Genomic DNA, 16303 nt, shown 5'->3' on the forward strand with positions numbered 1-16303 from the left:
CAGTTCCAGATCTGATTGCTCACCCCACCCCACCCACTCTGATCAGTTACGGATCAAGAGAGGCCCAGGCCGTATGTCCTTCAAGGCCAGGGGGAGGCAGCCGCAGTGTCTGATTTCTGAATCCTGCCCTGAGCTCCCTGGTGTTTTCACCCCATGCGCCCTTCTTCCTCTAGATCAGGCTGGGAGGGCAGCCAGGGCTCCTCGTGACCAGCTCTGCCCCGTGACGTCCCTGGGGACGCTCTATGCGGCCAGCTGAGAAAGCAGCTTGCTAAGAGATTTGTTGGCAAGTTCCTGCCCCTGCTCTCAGGCTCCTGAATCCTTCTTTTGGTTGGTCTCCCACCCCCATTCCCACCTGGCACATGGCTGAGCTGCAGTCCAGCAAGGCACTTACTGGAAAGCCTTTCATTCCAGGCCAGAGGTTACCCGGCGGTCAGGCTGGGCAGGAGAGAAGGCCCTATCCTGAATTCAACCCTATTTGCACCTGCAGCCACCCTGGGGCAGCTCCCCAGGAGGAAAGACACACTCCCTGTTCAGTAAACAGACCATGATTTATACACAAAGAGCCAGCTTGGACGCTTCCCTAGGGCTGCGGCTGGGGCGGGCTCCATGTTGGTCCACTTTCCTGTTCCAGTTCTGAAGCCATGGGGTTCACCCCTTCCTGCCAGTGCAGAAGGCAGTGAGGTGTCTTAGAAATAATACAGGCCCAGGAATCAGCAGCCCCGTGTTCAAATCCCGCTATGAGACAGCAACACATCTGCTGTAAGCATCAAAGTTCTCATCTGTAAAATGAGGTTAAGACCACTGGACCAGGGCACTGGGGAGCCACTGCAGGTTCCTGAGCCAGGATAAATACATCATATACACACCTGGCCTAGATACATCTGATAAATACATCCTATATGCTTGGCACAGACTAAGTGCTTGATAAATCAGTTCATTGAACTGACTGTTCATCAGTTCTGGGGTCCCTTAGTTCACCTTGAAATAGCAGCCTGGCCAGGGAGTGAGGAAGGGCAACGAGGTCGGGGAGACCCTCTTGATCCTTTCCTTTGGGAGGGTTCAGACCTTTGGCTACTGAATAAAGCCTTTGCAAGGCAACCTCACACATAGCTAAGAGGCTGGCTTTGGTGTCAGGGAGATGTTCAAATCCTGGCCTCTTACACCCTAGCTGTGCAATAGGGCGAGCCATTCTATCTCTTTGTGCCTCGTTTCCCTCATCTGCAAAATGGCGGTGACACTAGGACCTGCCTCACAAGGCTGCTGGGAGGGTTAAATGGGGCAGGTTGACGGACAAGCGCTGGCATGATAGTGAGTACATGTGGCCCTCCTTGCCCCCACTGTCACTGGGCAGCCCCTCCACAAAAATCTTCTTGGGTCAGTGAGGCCTTGGGGTGCAACTACATTCCTGGCCCTCTCCCTCACCCTGCAGGGCAACGTGAATGTGAGATTGCAGCTTGCAAAAACCCGTGGCCCAACTTAAAGGAAAACCGCCCCACAGGTCCCATTTGTATCTGCTGCCGAGGCGATCACTACCTGATCTGGTTGTGTAGTTGCCTCCAAAAGGGTCCTCCTATCTCCAAGACCCCTTCCCTTTACCTCTTATTCACTCTAAAGCCAGATCCAACTTCGGTCTCTCCCCAAGCTCAGGAACTGCCAGTGGTTCCTCAGTACCCATGTGGGAAGGGGTGCAAGCTCCTGCTTCCATACCTCTGCCAAGAAATCTTCTCTATGCATCTCGGCATGTTCAACACCAACATGTTCTTCAAGGTCTACCTCCCGGGGCAGCCTGACCTGGTTCCACTAGCTAAACTCTTCTTGCCCTGAGAGTGCCCACAGCACTTTCTTGGGCACCCACCGCTACCTCCCTGCACTGTGGGGCTTTGCCTCTTTAACTAGACTGTGAGCCCCTTGAGGTCAAGGGTCCCCACTGCCTCTCTCATGCCCCTCCCCACCAACCTTCCAGCCTTGTCTCCAGGTATCCCAAAGATCAGAACCCCCCAACCCAAATGGGCCACCTGCCATTCCCTCCTCACATACCGCTACTTTTATGACTCTTCTACAGACTCTGCCAGGAACTGCCTTTCCCCATCCCACCTTCTCCTGTGGAAATCTAGGGCCCACCGCTAATGGCTCATTGCCTACAAAGCCATGCATGGGATCTAACCCTCTGATGTCCGGCTTAGAGCCCTTCTTCTGTGAGAAGGTCTTCCCCAAGCCCCAGTGTCCGCATTCTAGGCCCCTACACTGTGCACCTCCACCTCCCCCCATTCTCATCTCATGCTAATGGACTCATGCGTTTCCCTGTCCCTGTCACTTTATAATAGTGGGGACTGTAGTCTGCATCTGTGTCCTCCCCACAGTGGGACGGCAGGAGGGCAGGAGCCAGGCTGGTCTCCTGGTGTCACGGATCCTGGCTCCTTACTGGATCTTGGCCTTCAGGCCGCCATTCTTCCTCTTGCTTCTCCTTCTACCCTGGGATGGCTTCTTCCCAGTCTCCTGTGCTGGTTCCTCCCCATCTCCTGACCTCTAAAGACTGGGGCACCCTGGGGCTCTGCCTGTGGGCTTCCTTTCTGTCCTCCCTCATTCTCTTAGTGATTTCAAATCTTAAAATCCATTGGTCAGGCACAGTGGCTCACACCTGTAATCCCAGCACTTTGAGGGGCCGAGGCGGGCGGATCATGAGGTCAGGAGTTTGAGACCAGCCTGGCCAACATAGTGAAACCCTGTCTCTACTAAAAATACAAAAAATTAGCTGGGCGTGGTGGCGGGTGCCTGTAATCCCAGCTACTTGGGAGGCTGAGGTAGAAGAATCACCTGAACCCGGGAGGTTGGAGGTTGCAGTGGAGCTGAGATCGCACCACTGCACTCTAGCCCGGATGACTAAGAGCGAAACTCCGTCTCAAAAAAAAAAAAAAAAAAAAAAAGAAATCCATCTACATATTGACAACACCCCCAGATTTAAGTGTCCTACCAAGACCTTGTCCTCAAACCCCAGACTCACATATCCAACTCTGCATGCATGTCTCCACTTGAAGGTCTTCGGGCAGCTCATGTTTCACTGTCTGAAAGCCAATCCCATGCCTTCCTCCAGACCTGTAACTTCCAGTCTTCCCCATCTCGATTAATGCCAATGTCCTCCTCCCAAGAGCTGTGGCCCCCAACCCTTGACCCTGTCTCACACCCCCTCATCCAGTCCTGCAGCAAATCCTGCTGGCTGTGTCTCTGTGAGATTTCCAGACGCTGCCCACATCTCACCTCCTCCGTGCTACTGCCCTGGCCCAGCTACCTCCTCTCTCTTGCATTTATTCCACTGGCTTCCTCCCTGTCCCCTTGGCATCTACCCTTGCCCTTCCCTCTTCCCCGACCCACCCACCTGTCCTCAGCGTGGCAGCCAGAGAGATTTTTTTAAAAATTCAAGTCGGCCGGGCGCGGTGGCTCACGCCTGTAATCCCAGCACTTTGGGAGGCCAAGGCGGGCGGATCATGAGTTCAGGAGATAGAGACCATCCTGGCTAACACGATGAAACCCCGTCTCTACTAAAAATACAAAAAATTAGCTGGGCATGGTGGCGGGCACCTATACTCCCAGCTGCGTCGGAGGCTGAGGCAGAAGAATAGCGTGAACCCAGGAGGCAGAGCTTGGAGTGAGCCAAGATAGCGCCACTGCACTCCAACCTGGGCGACAGAGCGAGACTCCATCTCAACAACAACAATAACAACAACAACAAAAATTCAAGTCACATCACGCCACTCCTCTGCTGGAAACCCCCCACGGCTCCCATCCGACTGAGAATTGAAAGTCTTAGTCCTTCCCGTCCCCGGGGCCCTGTGATCTGCCCTGGCTCCCTCACTGCCTCTCCTCCTCCACTTTGGCTGCATGCTGTCCCTTCAGCCTCCACTTCGGCCTCCAAACTTGCTCCTCGCCTAGGCCCTGGTAGCTGTGGGCTACTCTGCTGAAACTGTTCCTGCCACTCACTGTCCCCTTGTCCTCTCTGGTTTTCCCCAGGCTTCATCACCAGGGGCATCACGCACAGATCTGCTCTCCCAGCCACTCCGTCTTCTCCTGAGGGGTTGGCTCCTAGGGGGAGAACTCGGTTCACCGCCACCTTCCACTGCCCAGAACATTTTCCAGCCCCCACGGGGGCCGGTAAGTATTTAGGAACGAAAGGCCCCCTCCCACTGGATGGGGAGGGCTTCAAGGGGGGCTGTGGCGCATTCACAACTCCCAGTGCCTGGCTACAGTGTGACCCTAGGAGGCATTAAAGGTAAGGAGTTGGGCTGAATTAACAAAACGAGCCCACAGCACGGGTGTCTGTGGTGACTACGTCCAGAACAGGGTTAAGTGTCTACTCCAGGGGCTGCCACCACTAGACAAAGACCCTCCCACCAGGCTGCCCAGAGTGACAACATGTGCCCAAAGCCTCGCCCTGCACAAAGCTTTCTGTGAAGAGCGTGTCAATATCTTTTTTTTTTTTTTTTTTGAGACGGAGTCTCGCTCTGTCGCCCAGGCTCACTGCAAGCTCCGCCTCCCGGGTTCACGCCATTCTGCCTCAGCCTCTCCGAGTAGCTGGGACTACAGGCACCCGCCACCACACCCGGCTAATTTTTTTGTATTTTTAGTAGAGACAGGGTTTCAGCGTGGTCTGGATCTCCTGACCTCGTGATCCGCCCGACTCGGCCTCCCAAAGTGCTAGGATTACATGCGTGAGCCACCGCGCCTGGCCTAAGAGCATGTCAATATCTACAAGGAAACGAACCTCCAGCTCCCAGAACCTCCTTCCCAGGAGCTGCTGAGGCAGAAACCAGCCTGCTTCCCTGGATCGCGGTCTGTATCCCACCCTGCTGACTCTGCCACATTAATGATGATGAGGTCTGTATGCGATATCATATTAGCAAAGAGAAATGGTCAGGCTGGCAACACAAACTCCAGGAAGAACATTTAGAAGAAAAAAAATCACCCAAGGCATACCCTATTCCCACAATATCCCCAGAGCCACATACTAATGGCTGCATTTAATTTAATGAGATAATCCACAGACTTTTCTTAATCTGTAAAGAAACAACACACATGTTTTTCTCAGCATCCACAGAAACCCATGTGGCTGTGTGGCAAACCATCTTTTCAAAGACGGCTGCTGTGGTGTATCTTATCCCACAAGAAGAAAGAAGCTTTTCTTGTGACACTGACACACCTCCCATGGCTCCTCCCCTTGAACCTGGGCAGACTATTGTGATCATCTGGATGAAAGCAATGAAGCAGAAAGGATGAGGTGCTATTTTCTTTATTTTTCTGAGACAGGGTCTCTCGCTCTGTCATCCAGGCTGGAGTGCAGTAGTGTGATCATAGCTTACTGCATGATCCTTGAACTCCAGGGCTCAAGCCATCCTCCCCAGAAGCAGGGACTACAGGGGTGCAACACCATGCCTGGATAACTTTTAAAATTTTTTTGTAGAGATGGGGGTCTCACTATGTTGTCCAGGCTGGTCTCGAACTCCTGGCCTCAAGTGATCCTCCCATCTCGGTCTCCCAAAGCACTGGGATTACAGGTGTGAGCCACTGTGCCTGGCTTGACCTTAAGGCCCAGACCTTAAGAAACTGGCAGCTTCCACTTCCTGCCTCTCAGAGTGCTGGATCTTGGAACCAGCCACCATATTGTAAGGAAGCTCAAGATAGCTAGCTCTTAAGGAGAAAACATGTAGAGAGCCATGTGTCAGTTTTCTGACTGACAGTCCCATCTGAGGTTCTAGCCAACAGCCAGCATCAATTGCAACGCATGACTCAAAAAGCTTCCAGATAATACCAGCACCCAGCTGTTGAGTCAGCCTCAGCCTTCAAGCCTTCCCAGCTGAGGGCCTATACGTGACTGCACAGAGACAAGCTGTCCCGTTGTGCCCTTTCTGAATTACTGACCCACTCAATCTGTGAGCATAATAAAATAATTGTTTTAAGCCCCCAAGTTTTGGAGTAATTTGCAATGTAGCAATAGCAACTGGAATGTTTTTGCTACATGGGTTTTTAGGAAGATTAATTAAAGTGACATCCCCATTACCCAAAGTTGATTGTTTAAAACCAGATCGTCTAGTATGATGAGGTCTTCCGGCTGCATAAAACCCATTTATGGACTGGGACCTCTCCATTTCTATCAGGTCTGTTTTTCGTGTGTCGTGTTTTAATTTTTTTTCCTTGAGCAGGAATATTCTCCTTGAATTTTCTCATGATGGCTATTTCCTGGGTCACATAGCACTGTGCTCTGAGGCTGAATATTTCCAGGCAAAGGCTTCTTGAATCCTCTGGAAGGAAAGATATTTTTTAGGAATTCTTCCTGGAACCCAACAGAATGCTCTTACTGGAGGCTGATACGTGAAAGATGAGCACATAATGATCACATCACCGCCCTGTTTAACAGCCCTCAACCTCACCCCTGCCTCAGCTCTCCAAGTTCAAACTCCCGGGCACAGCGTGCAGAGCCCGCGGTCCCAGCCGTGGCAAGCTCTCCAGCCCCACCTCTTGTCCTGCTCTCTTAGCATGCGATGCTTGACCCACGTCAGACCACCAGCAGCTCCTCAGACTCCCTGGCGTGCCTGCTGACATGGGTCCCCCTGCCTGGGATGCCTTCCCTTGCAGAGTTGGCTTGGTAAACACCTACTCATCTTTCTGGCCTTAGCTCATACCTTCAGCCTTTTCCCAAGACATTCCTGAGCCACCAAGCGGAACTGACCGTGCCCTCCTTCTGATGCCCACCCACTCTGCTGTACGTGACTCTGTCCCAGCACTCTGTGCACTATATTGTATGTCTCTGCGTAGGTGCCTGTGAATCCCAGGGTGCAGTGGCTGGGTCTAACATTTCCCAGTGGCCGCAGCATCCATTCTCAGGCTGGGCACAGAGAAGGCAGAAACGAGTGGTTGTTGAATGAATGAATGAATGAATGGCGATTGGAAACGCCAACAGCTCTTTCTTGGGGGTCTCCAACACTTTACCAGGCCCCTGGGACTCGGGGAAGACACAGCACACGCTATAGTGGCCAGCTACCAAAGAAATCCCTGTCGGGGTCGCGAAATGGACAGCCACAGACGTCAGGGCCCTGGTGGAACTAATGGTTTCCTCCACCCTTCCCGAGCAGATGCCACGCTTTGCTGCCACAGCTGGCTGGAGAATGATTACCGCAGCCAATGGCTGGAGGAGGTTCCCTGTGACAAGTGGCTGGACACAGTTCACTGAAGCAGTCCGCTGGACACAGCTCCTCATTGGAAAACAGGGTGTGTTTGTAAAATGTTAATGTTTGTTTTTAAATAAGAGCTGAGGGTGCTGTCGGATCTGGAAACCTGTGTTTAAAAACTCCCTCTGGCCGCGCTGTAGAGCAAGCTCTGAACTGCTTTCATCTCAAAACTGAAGCCCAGAATTCTGGAGTGATATCTCCAAAGTCACAAAACTCAGGGCAGAGCTGTGACCAGAAGCCACCTTCCAGACCACATGACCTTTACGTTTTCTGCGAGGCCTGGATAGGGAAGAGAGCATGGGCTTTGGAGCCAAACAGACCTGGTTCTGATCTCAGCCTCATCCATCCTTGCTGTGTGAGCTTGGGCAACCGACTTGACCTCTTGCACCCTCAGTGAAATGGGATAAGGAGCCGGGATGCGGTGGCTCACGCATGTAATCACTACACTTTGGGAGGCTTAGGTAGGTGGATTGCTTGAGCCTGGGAGTTCAAGACCAGCTTGGGCGACGTGGCAAAAGCCTGTCTCTACAAAAAATGCAAAGATTTGCCAGACACAGGGGCATGTGCCTGTGGCCCCAGCTACTTGGGAGGCTGAGGTAGGAAGATTGCTTGAGCCCCGGAGGTAGAGGCTGCGGTGAGCTGTGATGGCACCACGGCACTCCAGCCTGGGTGACAGAGCAAGACCCTGCTACAAAAACAAAAATTAAACAAAGTAAAATGGGACAATGAGGTCTCCCTTTTAGGGTGGTATGGTGATGAGTTTGGACGAATACATATAAAGAACCCCCATGCACTGTCCAGCACTCAGCAGGCACTCACTACAAGAGAATATGACACACCCAGCATACAGTAGGTACTCAACGCATGGGGCTGTTATCACAAGGTTCAGTTCCAGCAGAGAAAGTCACCCTCAGGCTTGGCAAAGCTATGAGCCCTGGCAGATGCTTGGCCCAGCAGAGAAGGTACTGCCTTTGTGCCAGGCAAGCAGAAAGTGTGAGCCATGGGGAAGGCAGGACTGAGCTGGGCAGGGACTGGGGCATTTTAACTACCCAATAGGACTGCAGTACTCTTTTTGCATCAACGGGGAGAAGGGCAAAAATCAGAGCCCTTTGCCGCTCATCCCACCAGACATCAAAGTCCAGCTACTGCTCTGGTCAGCTCCTGACAGCAGACACAGAGACCCACTCTGGCCTCTACTTGCCTGGGGAAATTAGATGGTTGTTCAACAAATCTTCACTCCTTCCCTCTCCCTCTTTGGGAGGAGTAAATAACCCTATCCCATTAACCTTGTGCTTTTCCATGTAACTAGCTTTGGCTTCATGGTGGGTGGGGAATTAAACTCTGCCCTTGATCTTAGGTTTGGCCAGGAGACTTGTCACAGGGATTAGAGGACATGATCAGAAACATGCTTGCATGGCTGGGGTTGCTCCCTTAGGCTCCCACCCTTCACCGTGAGAAGAATGAACCTCAAATGGCCACTGGTCCAGGAAGGACGAGATATGTGCAGAGCACACTTGGACCTAGCTAGATGCAGCCTAGATAAACCAAATTCCAGCCTATCTGCAGTCACAAAAAACACTCACTGTGGTCTGCCTCTCACTGTCGAATACTTTGTTATAATACAACCCTATTATGGAAATAGATGACTGATACAATGCTCTTACAGTCCTATGTCATATATATATACATATATACACATATACATATATACGTATATATGTATATATATACACATATATACACATATACATATATATGTGTATATATACACATATATACACATATACATATATATGTATATATATATACATATATACACATATACATATATATATACACATATATATACACATACACACACACACATATATACACATATACATACACATATACACACACACACACACATATATATACACACATACATACATACATATACATTTTGAGACACAGTCTCGCTCTGTCACCCAGGATGGAGTGCAATGGCGCGATCTCTGCTCACTGCAATCTCCATCTCCCGGGTTCAAGTGATTCTCGTTGCCTCAGCCTCCCGAGTAGCTGGGATTACAGGCATGCGTCACCATGCCCGGCTAATTTTTGTATTTTTGGCAGAGGCAGGGATTTGCCATGTTGGCCAGGCTTGTCTCAAACTCCTGGCCTCAAGTGTTCCACCTGTCTCGGTCTCCCAAAGTGCTGGGATAACAGGCGTGAGCCACCGCGACTGGCCTCCTATGTCTTAATCGTCTTTTCATGTGTTCCACATTCTAGGCAAACTACTGCTTCCATGTGGCTCACCCTTTCCAGCCTCCAGCCCTTTCTTCAAGCTGTTTCCTCTACCTGGCATGCCCTCTTTTAACCCACAATGTCCCCACACGTCTCAATCCAATGTCTACTTTAACTTCTAGATAAAATGTTTCTTCCTCCGTGAAGACATCCCTGACTCTCTCACGTGGACCTGAGGTTTTTCTCCTCCGAACATTTTTATCAAAGGCATTGTTTCTCAACTTCTATTATAGTAATTTGTGTCCTTTTCTCAAGTCCATTCCAGGCAGGGAGTGTCTTCATGGCTAGATCTAAGCCTGGTTAATTTAAGCCTACACAGACCCTGCAGGGTCAAGGCGCCTTCGGGATCTGCGGAGTGAAGGATTGGACACCCTCCCTGCACTGCCTCCATGTGAGGAGGCCACCTAGACAGCCAGTGCCCTGGCCAGAGGCAATTCCTCTGTGGTGTGAGGTGCTGGGAGCCAGACACTGACTCCACGAGGCTCTGAGATCCTGGCCCAGGGTAGACACCCCCAAAAAAGTTTCTTGTGGAATGTGGAATTCTAAATGCCAGCCAACCCTTCCTTATCAGAAGTTAAGAACAATCCTTTTGTGCCTGGCACTGTGCTGTTTGTTTCACATCCATCTTTTAAAAAATCTATCATTGGGCCAGGTGCAGTGGCTCATGCCGGTAATCCCAGCACTTTGAGAGGCTGAGGCGGGTGGATCACTTGAGGCCAGGAGTTCGAGACCAGCCTGGCCAACATGATGAACCCCCATCTCTACTAAAAATACCAAAGTTAGCCAAGCGTGGTGGTACACGCCTATAGTCCTAGCTACTTGGGAGGGTGTGGCATGAGAATCGCTTGAACCCAGGAGTTGGGAGGTTGCAGTGAGCCGTGATTGCGCTACTGCACTCCAACCTAGGCAACAGAGAGAGACTCTGTCTCAAAAATAAATAAATTAATTAAAATAAATTAAAAATTAAAAAAATTAAAACTCGGCTGGGTGCAGTGGCTCACGCTTATAATCCCAGCACTTTGGAAGGCCGAGGTGGGCGGATCACGAGGTCAGATCGAGACCATCCTGGCTAACATGGTGAAACCCCGTCTCTACTAAAAGTACAAAAAAATTAGCTGGGCGTGGTGGCGGGCGCCTGTAGTCCCTGCTACTCGGGAGGCGGAGACAGGAGAACGGCGTGAACCCGGGAGGCGGAGCTTGCAGTGAGCCAAGATCGCGCCACTGCACTCCAGCCTGGGCGACAGAGCAAGACTCCGTCTCAAAATAAATAAATAAATAAATAAATAAATAAATAAATAAACAAACAAACAAAATAAAAACTCATTGTCCCTCTCTTACAGATGAAGATTGAGGCTTAGAGGAATTAAGTCACTTGTTCAAGATTCATTCATTCATTCATCCCAAATGTATTTTTTGGGTGCTTGTGGTGTGCATGGCACTGGAGCCCTGGAGTGAGGGGAGGGACCCACAGAGACACATCTAAATGTAACGTGTGTGATGCAGAAAAACAAGAGTGGTTAAGGAGGAGCTCCATTTAGGTGTGGGGGGGAGCACAGCCAGGGGATGGGCAGCATTCAGGCAGAGGCTTGAAGGAGGCCCAGGAGAAAGGGGACAAGGGCACGGCAGGCAGAATGCACAGCACACTGAAAATCCCAAGGTGAGGGTTGTGTGCAGCGGGAAAGGGGGAAAGTAGTGGGCAGTGAGGCTGTGGGGGCCAGATCACACATGGCCCTGGGGCTTCAGGAAAGGGGATCTGGATGGCTTAGGAACTGGATCTGACTGGCTGCTGTACGATGAGTGGCTGGGCCCAACGGGACTCCAGAGCTACCCATCTTGGTTTGGTGAATTGTCCTCTAGGCACTTATGGATGAGGAGGACGGGGGCAGGAGCACCTGCGTCTGTGCTTTGAGACCCTGTGAAGGCAGCTGGAGACGCTCCCCAGCATCTCCTGTCCAAGGTACCAGCAATAACCCTGTCGCAGATGTGGGTGGCTTGAATCAGGTGAAGGGTGCAGGACTCCATGCACAGAGTCTGGCAGGAGAGTGAAAAGGAGGAAGAAGTGCCCATGCAGGGAGAGCCCCCTCCCTGCTTGCCCTGTCCACCCACCCACAGCCAAGCCAGGCCTCATCCAGTCGTGACAGCCTTGAGCACGCTTCCGGGGCAAGAACTGCCTCTGTTTCAGACCTCGGTGCCCAAACAATTCACAAATGCAGCAAACATGCCACGGCCCGGGAGACAGCTCTCCGCTTCAGAGAAAACACACAGTTCAATTTCCTAAAGATCGAACCCCAGGAGCGTCTCAAGGCTTTCCCGGCGAGAGCAGTTCTCGGAACTCGGAAGGCACCACCATCATGTGACTGAACAATTAAAGCCCCTAGTAGTTGTCATTCTCAGCTAAGGTTTTTGAAGATGGCTGAGAAAACTAAAAAAAAAAAAAAAGTCTCATTTTGGCAGTGTGGCTTTCAGAAATATATGGTAATCCATTTTTGTCAATCCACAGAAGGCACAGCTCAAATCATTAAAAAGCCGTCGTACTTAATCATGTGTGGAGAAGGCCAGTCTCTGCCTCTGAGATCATTTTCAAACGGTTTCAGGGTAACTGTCAAAAACTGACAGGGAAGCAGGGAGGGGATTATGACAGACCATAATCTGAGGAATTTCTCTTTCTGGTTCTCAGAGGGTAAGGGATTTATCTGAGAGGAAATCGCCACCCAGACCTTGGCCTTGGTGGTGGTGGGGACAGTGGTGAGGAAGATTCTAGGATGGATCAGGCCCGACCTCTGTCCTTATGGAGGCTGCAGCTGCTTTCTCAGAAAGAGAGTAAGCAATTTCCCAGCAAAACAGCAAGTAAATGAATGATTATGAAGCCTTGTGACAGGTGCTAAGAATAGGTGGAAGTTTATGCAGCTGTTAAGGCCTGGCTGTGAGCCACAGGGACCTGGGTTTGGAATTTGACTTTGCCACTCTGCAGCTGTGTGACCTCACACACACTCCTCAGAGAGCTGGGTTCCTCATCTAGAAAATGGGATGCCTGGCCAGGCACGGTGGCTCACGCCTGTAATCTCAACACTTTGGGAGGCCGAGGTGGGCAGATCATGAGGTCAAGAGATCGAGACCATTCTGGCCAACATGGTGAAACCCTGTCTCTATTAAAAATATAAAAATTAGCTGGGCATGGTGGCGGGCGCCTGTAGTCCCAGCTACTCGGGAGGCTGAGGCAGGAGAATTGCTGGAACCCAGGAGGCAGAGGTTGCCGAGAACACGCCATTGCACTCCAGCCTAGGTGACACAGCTAGATCACACCATTGCACTCCAGCCTGGGCGACAGAGCGAGACACCATCTCAAAAAAAAAAAAAAAGAAAGAAAGAAAATGGGATGCCTGCCTTGTAGGCTTGGGAGATCAATGAGTTAATTCCTGGGAAGCTTTTACTGCAGTGCCTGGTATACAGTAAGCTCTCAATAAATGCTGACCGAGTGGCTAACTCTGCTCAGGAAGCCTCATGGATCTGTGATGGATCGGGAAGGATGAGCAGGAACCCGCAGGGTGGAGAGCAGCAGGGGGGACATTCCAGGCAGAGGGCACAGCATGTGCAAAGGCCCTGAGGTAGGAAGCTGGTCAGGGAGGAGCATAGGTTTGGGGGGAGGGAATAAGGGGAGCAATGTGGCCAGTCAGCTGGAGCCATCCTGGGAAAGACTTCAAATGCAGGCCAAGGGGTTTGGTCTCTACGTTGAGGGCCACGAGGAGCCACAAAGGGGTGTCTCAGGGCTGGGCCATGAGCAACCATGTACATTAGAAGCTAATGAAGGGGCAAGAGGCTGCCAAGAAGGCTGGAACAGCATTTGGAGATCCAGAATCCTTCTGGGGTCAGTGCCACACAGCGAGTCTTATTCCAGGTCTCAGACCACACTGGGCACTTGCTGACTCCTAGGTGACCAAACTCTCACTGGGGGTCCCCAGCCTTTGTTTGAGGGTAATATCCTCTACTGTGCCAGCAACCATTCTGCTCCTGTTTCCCTTCCTTAGACAGAGCCGTTGAAGGGAAATAGCCGCCCAGGCAGGAACCGTGTTTCCCAGCCTTTCTGCATCTAGGTGGAGCCGCAGGACCCAATGGGGTGTGGGCATAGGCTCCATACACCACTTTGAGGTCTGGCCCATAAAAACCATTCGTGGATATTCCAAGGCCGAGGCAACCTGGGGGGTTACAACCTGAAGATGATGGCGCCTCCATCACTCTGAGTGCCTGAGTCATCAGACGGAACACAGCTCTCCCCACCATCAATATGACTTTACATGAGCAAGAAAGAAATGTCTGTTGTCTCCAACCACTGAAGTCTCTGGGTTGATCTGTCACAGCAGCCACCATTACCCTAATCAGACCCACCAAGCAGAATGACCTCGGGCACTTCACCTCCCTGAGCCTGTTTCTCTCACACAGATTGTTGTGAGTGCCTAAAACGATGACAAGTGTGAGTGCTTTGCAAGCAGCGAGGAACCACAGAGATCTGTTTGTCACGGGGTTACTGGCTTTGGTCCCTCTGAGAGCCCCAGGTTGCAGAGGGGAGGGGACTCTGGCCAGTCCCTGCTGAGGCAGGGGAGTGCAGCAGCTAAGGCCTGGAGAAGCTCCCAGCAGGGGCTCAAGATCCATCCACCAGCAGGTCCTGGCCTAGGCTGGGGACTCTCACTCCAGGCTTTAGTTCAGCCCTTTGAGAGATGCTCCCCAAATAGCTGAGCTGCCTGAAGGGACAAGGCTGGGGCCTGGCTTCCATCTCCTGGCAGCTGCCCTGGGAAGCAGTTGGCCCAGCCTCTCTCTGATAACTTGTTCCAACCTCTCACAACTCATTAACAGGAAACTGCATTCCCTGCCAGGAAGACGCACGCCTGATTTTTCAGACATGGCAGGTAGACTGTGTTATCAAAGCCTTGTCATGTGTCTGCACGGTCCCCACGCTCTCCTGCTCTCTGGTGTCCTCGGCCAGGCTCTGTGCTCAGAGCACGCATTGCCTTTGGATGTGGCTGGGCAATCTGCCAGCTTGTCTGGCCAGGGCCAGGGGCCCAGGATGGATTCCCGTGAGGGTGGCTGAGTCTCAGCCTGTACCCCACTCCTAAGCATCCCACACTCCCTGCCCAGGACTGGGGCTGAGACCCCACAGGCGGACAGGGTGGGGAAGGCCTGAGCGACAGAGGATGTGAAGAGCTGTCTCTGGCCTCAGTGACTTTCACACAGAATCCCTGGGCACTCCGTGTCCTTTTGCTGCCGGGTTCCTCTGCCATAGCTTCAGGATGGGGGTAGAGAATGCTCACCCCCAGCCTCTGGAGCCTGGAGTCGGGGGCAAAGCCACTTTGTCCTGCATGTATCCCCCACTATCCCTTTCTCGGGCAGGGTGGGTGCAGATGCCAACCTCCTCCACCTCCCATGCTGTCTCATTCCTTCACACAGTCGCTCACCGCCTCTCACTGGGGACCCATGAGGAGTTCTCAAATCACCTGGCAGAGGAACACCACCAGTGCCCTGGACTACGACAAGGACATGAAGCATCCATTTCCAAAGTCTATCCACAGGCAGGACTTAGCCTGTTTGTTCCTTAACCCCACCCTGAGCAGTGTCATTAAACCTGGTTCACAGAGGAGGAATTTAAATGACTAGTGCCTAAGGTCATCCAGCTAGTCCGCTGGGTAGTAGTCTGAGCTGGGTCTAGCAGCCTCCATGATCATCATGGTTATGTGTTTAATACATCCTTCATGCCAACAACTAAACTGAGCATTTTACTTTTTTTGGAAACAGGGTCTTGCTCTGTCAACCAAGCTGGAATGCAGTGGCGCGATTTCAGCTCACTACAACCTCCACTTCCCAGGTTCAAGCCATCCTCACACCTCAACCTCTTGAGTAGCTAGGAGTACAGACACATGCCACCACAGTTGGCTTTTTTTTTTTTTTTAAATAGAGATGAGGTCTCACTGTATTGCCCAGGTTGGTCTCACATTCCTGAACTTCAGTGATCCTCCTGCCTTGGCCTCCCACAGTGATGGGATTACAGGCGTGAGCCACCATGTCTGGCTGAGAATTTTATACTCTTAATCTTCATAATTATACTGCAGCGTAGGTGTTTATATTATCTCCATTTCTAGATGACAAAACTGAGGCTCAGAGAAGCTAGGAAGCTTGTCCAAATCTGCACAGCAAATAAGCAGGAACCACGGCCAGAATGCCTACTATACTTGTGCTCTCTCCCGACACCAGCGGCCTCACAGGTGAGACAGGGCCCACCTGGGGAAGGCAGATGATGAGGCTTCAAGATCCTACCAAGCAAAAAAGCAGGCTAGAAAACTGCACACATGCTGGTCACCACACCCCATTACAAAGTGTGTGTACATGGATGACACGGGATGGGATCGGGTAGTCAGTGGCTGTGTGTCTCAGAGGGAGGCAGGGCCTGGCAGCTTCTGTTAGTGCCTGGTCACTCTTGGCGGAATTCTTCCTTGTAAGGATGGCTAAGGGTTAAGGTAAATAGGAACCAGGTGGGCAGAGGTGTGCTGGGTCCACCTCGCTATGGCCCTGCAGACAGTGGTCGTGGTGGTCCTCCCTCCCTTTCCCTTTCCCCAGGTGCAGGAGCCACCTGGTCAGATAACCTCTCCACTTCACTGCATTCCAGACAAGCTTCTGCCTTAGGCAGAGATCCAAGCAAACCAGAGACCACTGCTCTGAGCACTGACTGCTTTTGAAGAAGTGGAGCCTTGCAGGAGAGGGGCTACAGTCGGAGCAGTGTTAAGAGAGTCCCCCATCATAGAGGCCAAGGCCAAGGA

General features: G+C 51.7%; 1 protein-coding gene across 6 annotated transcripts in view; it reads right to left on the minus strand.

Moving 5' to 3' along the window:
- The window catches only part of MAN1C1 (mannosidase alpha class 1C member 1), a 167722-nt gene that overhangs the window by 43029 nt on the left and 108390 nt on the right, over positions 1-16303 (minus strand). Inside the window, exon 3 of one of the 6 annotated variants that reach the window (XM_055261103.2) lies at positions 3976-4077. The exons of the other annotated variants lie outside the window; for them this stretch is intronic. Within the exon in view, the coding sequence (XP_055117078.1) occupies positions 3976-4077 (102 nt within the window). The remainder of the gene's footprint in view (positions 1-3975; positions 4078-16303) is intronic. 6 annotated transcript variants of the gene reach the window in all.

This window comes from Symphalangus syndactylus, chromosome 22 (assembly GCF_028878055.3).
Source record: "Symphalangus syndactylus isolate Jambi chromosome 22, NHGRI_mSymSyn1-v2.1_pri, whole genome shotgun sequence".
Lineage (NCBI taxonomy): Eukaryota > Metazoa > Chordata > Mammalia > Primates > Hylobatidae > Symphalangus > Symphalangus syndactylus.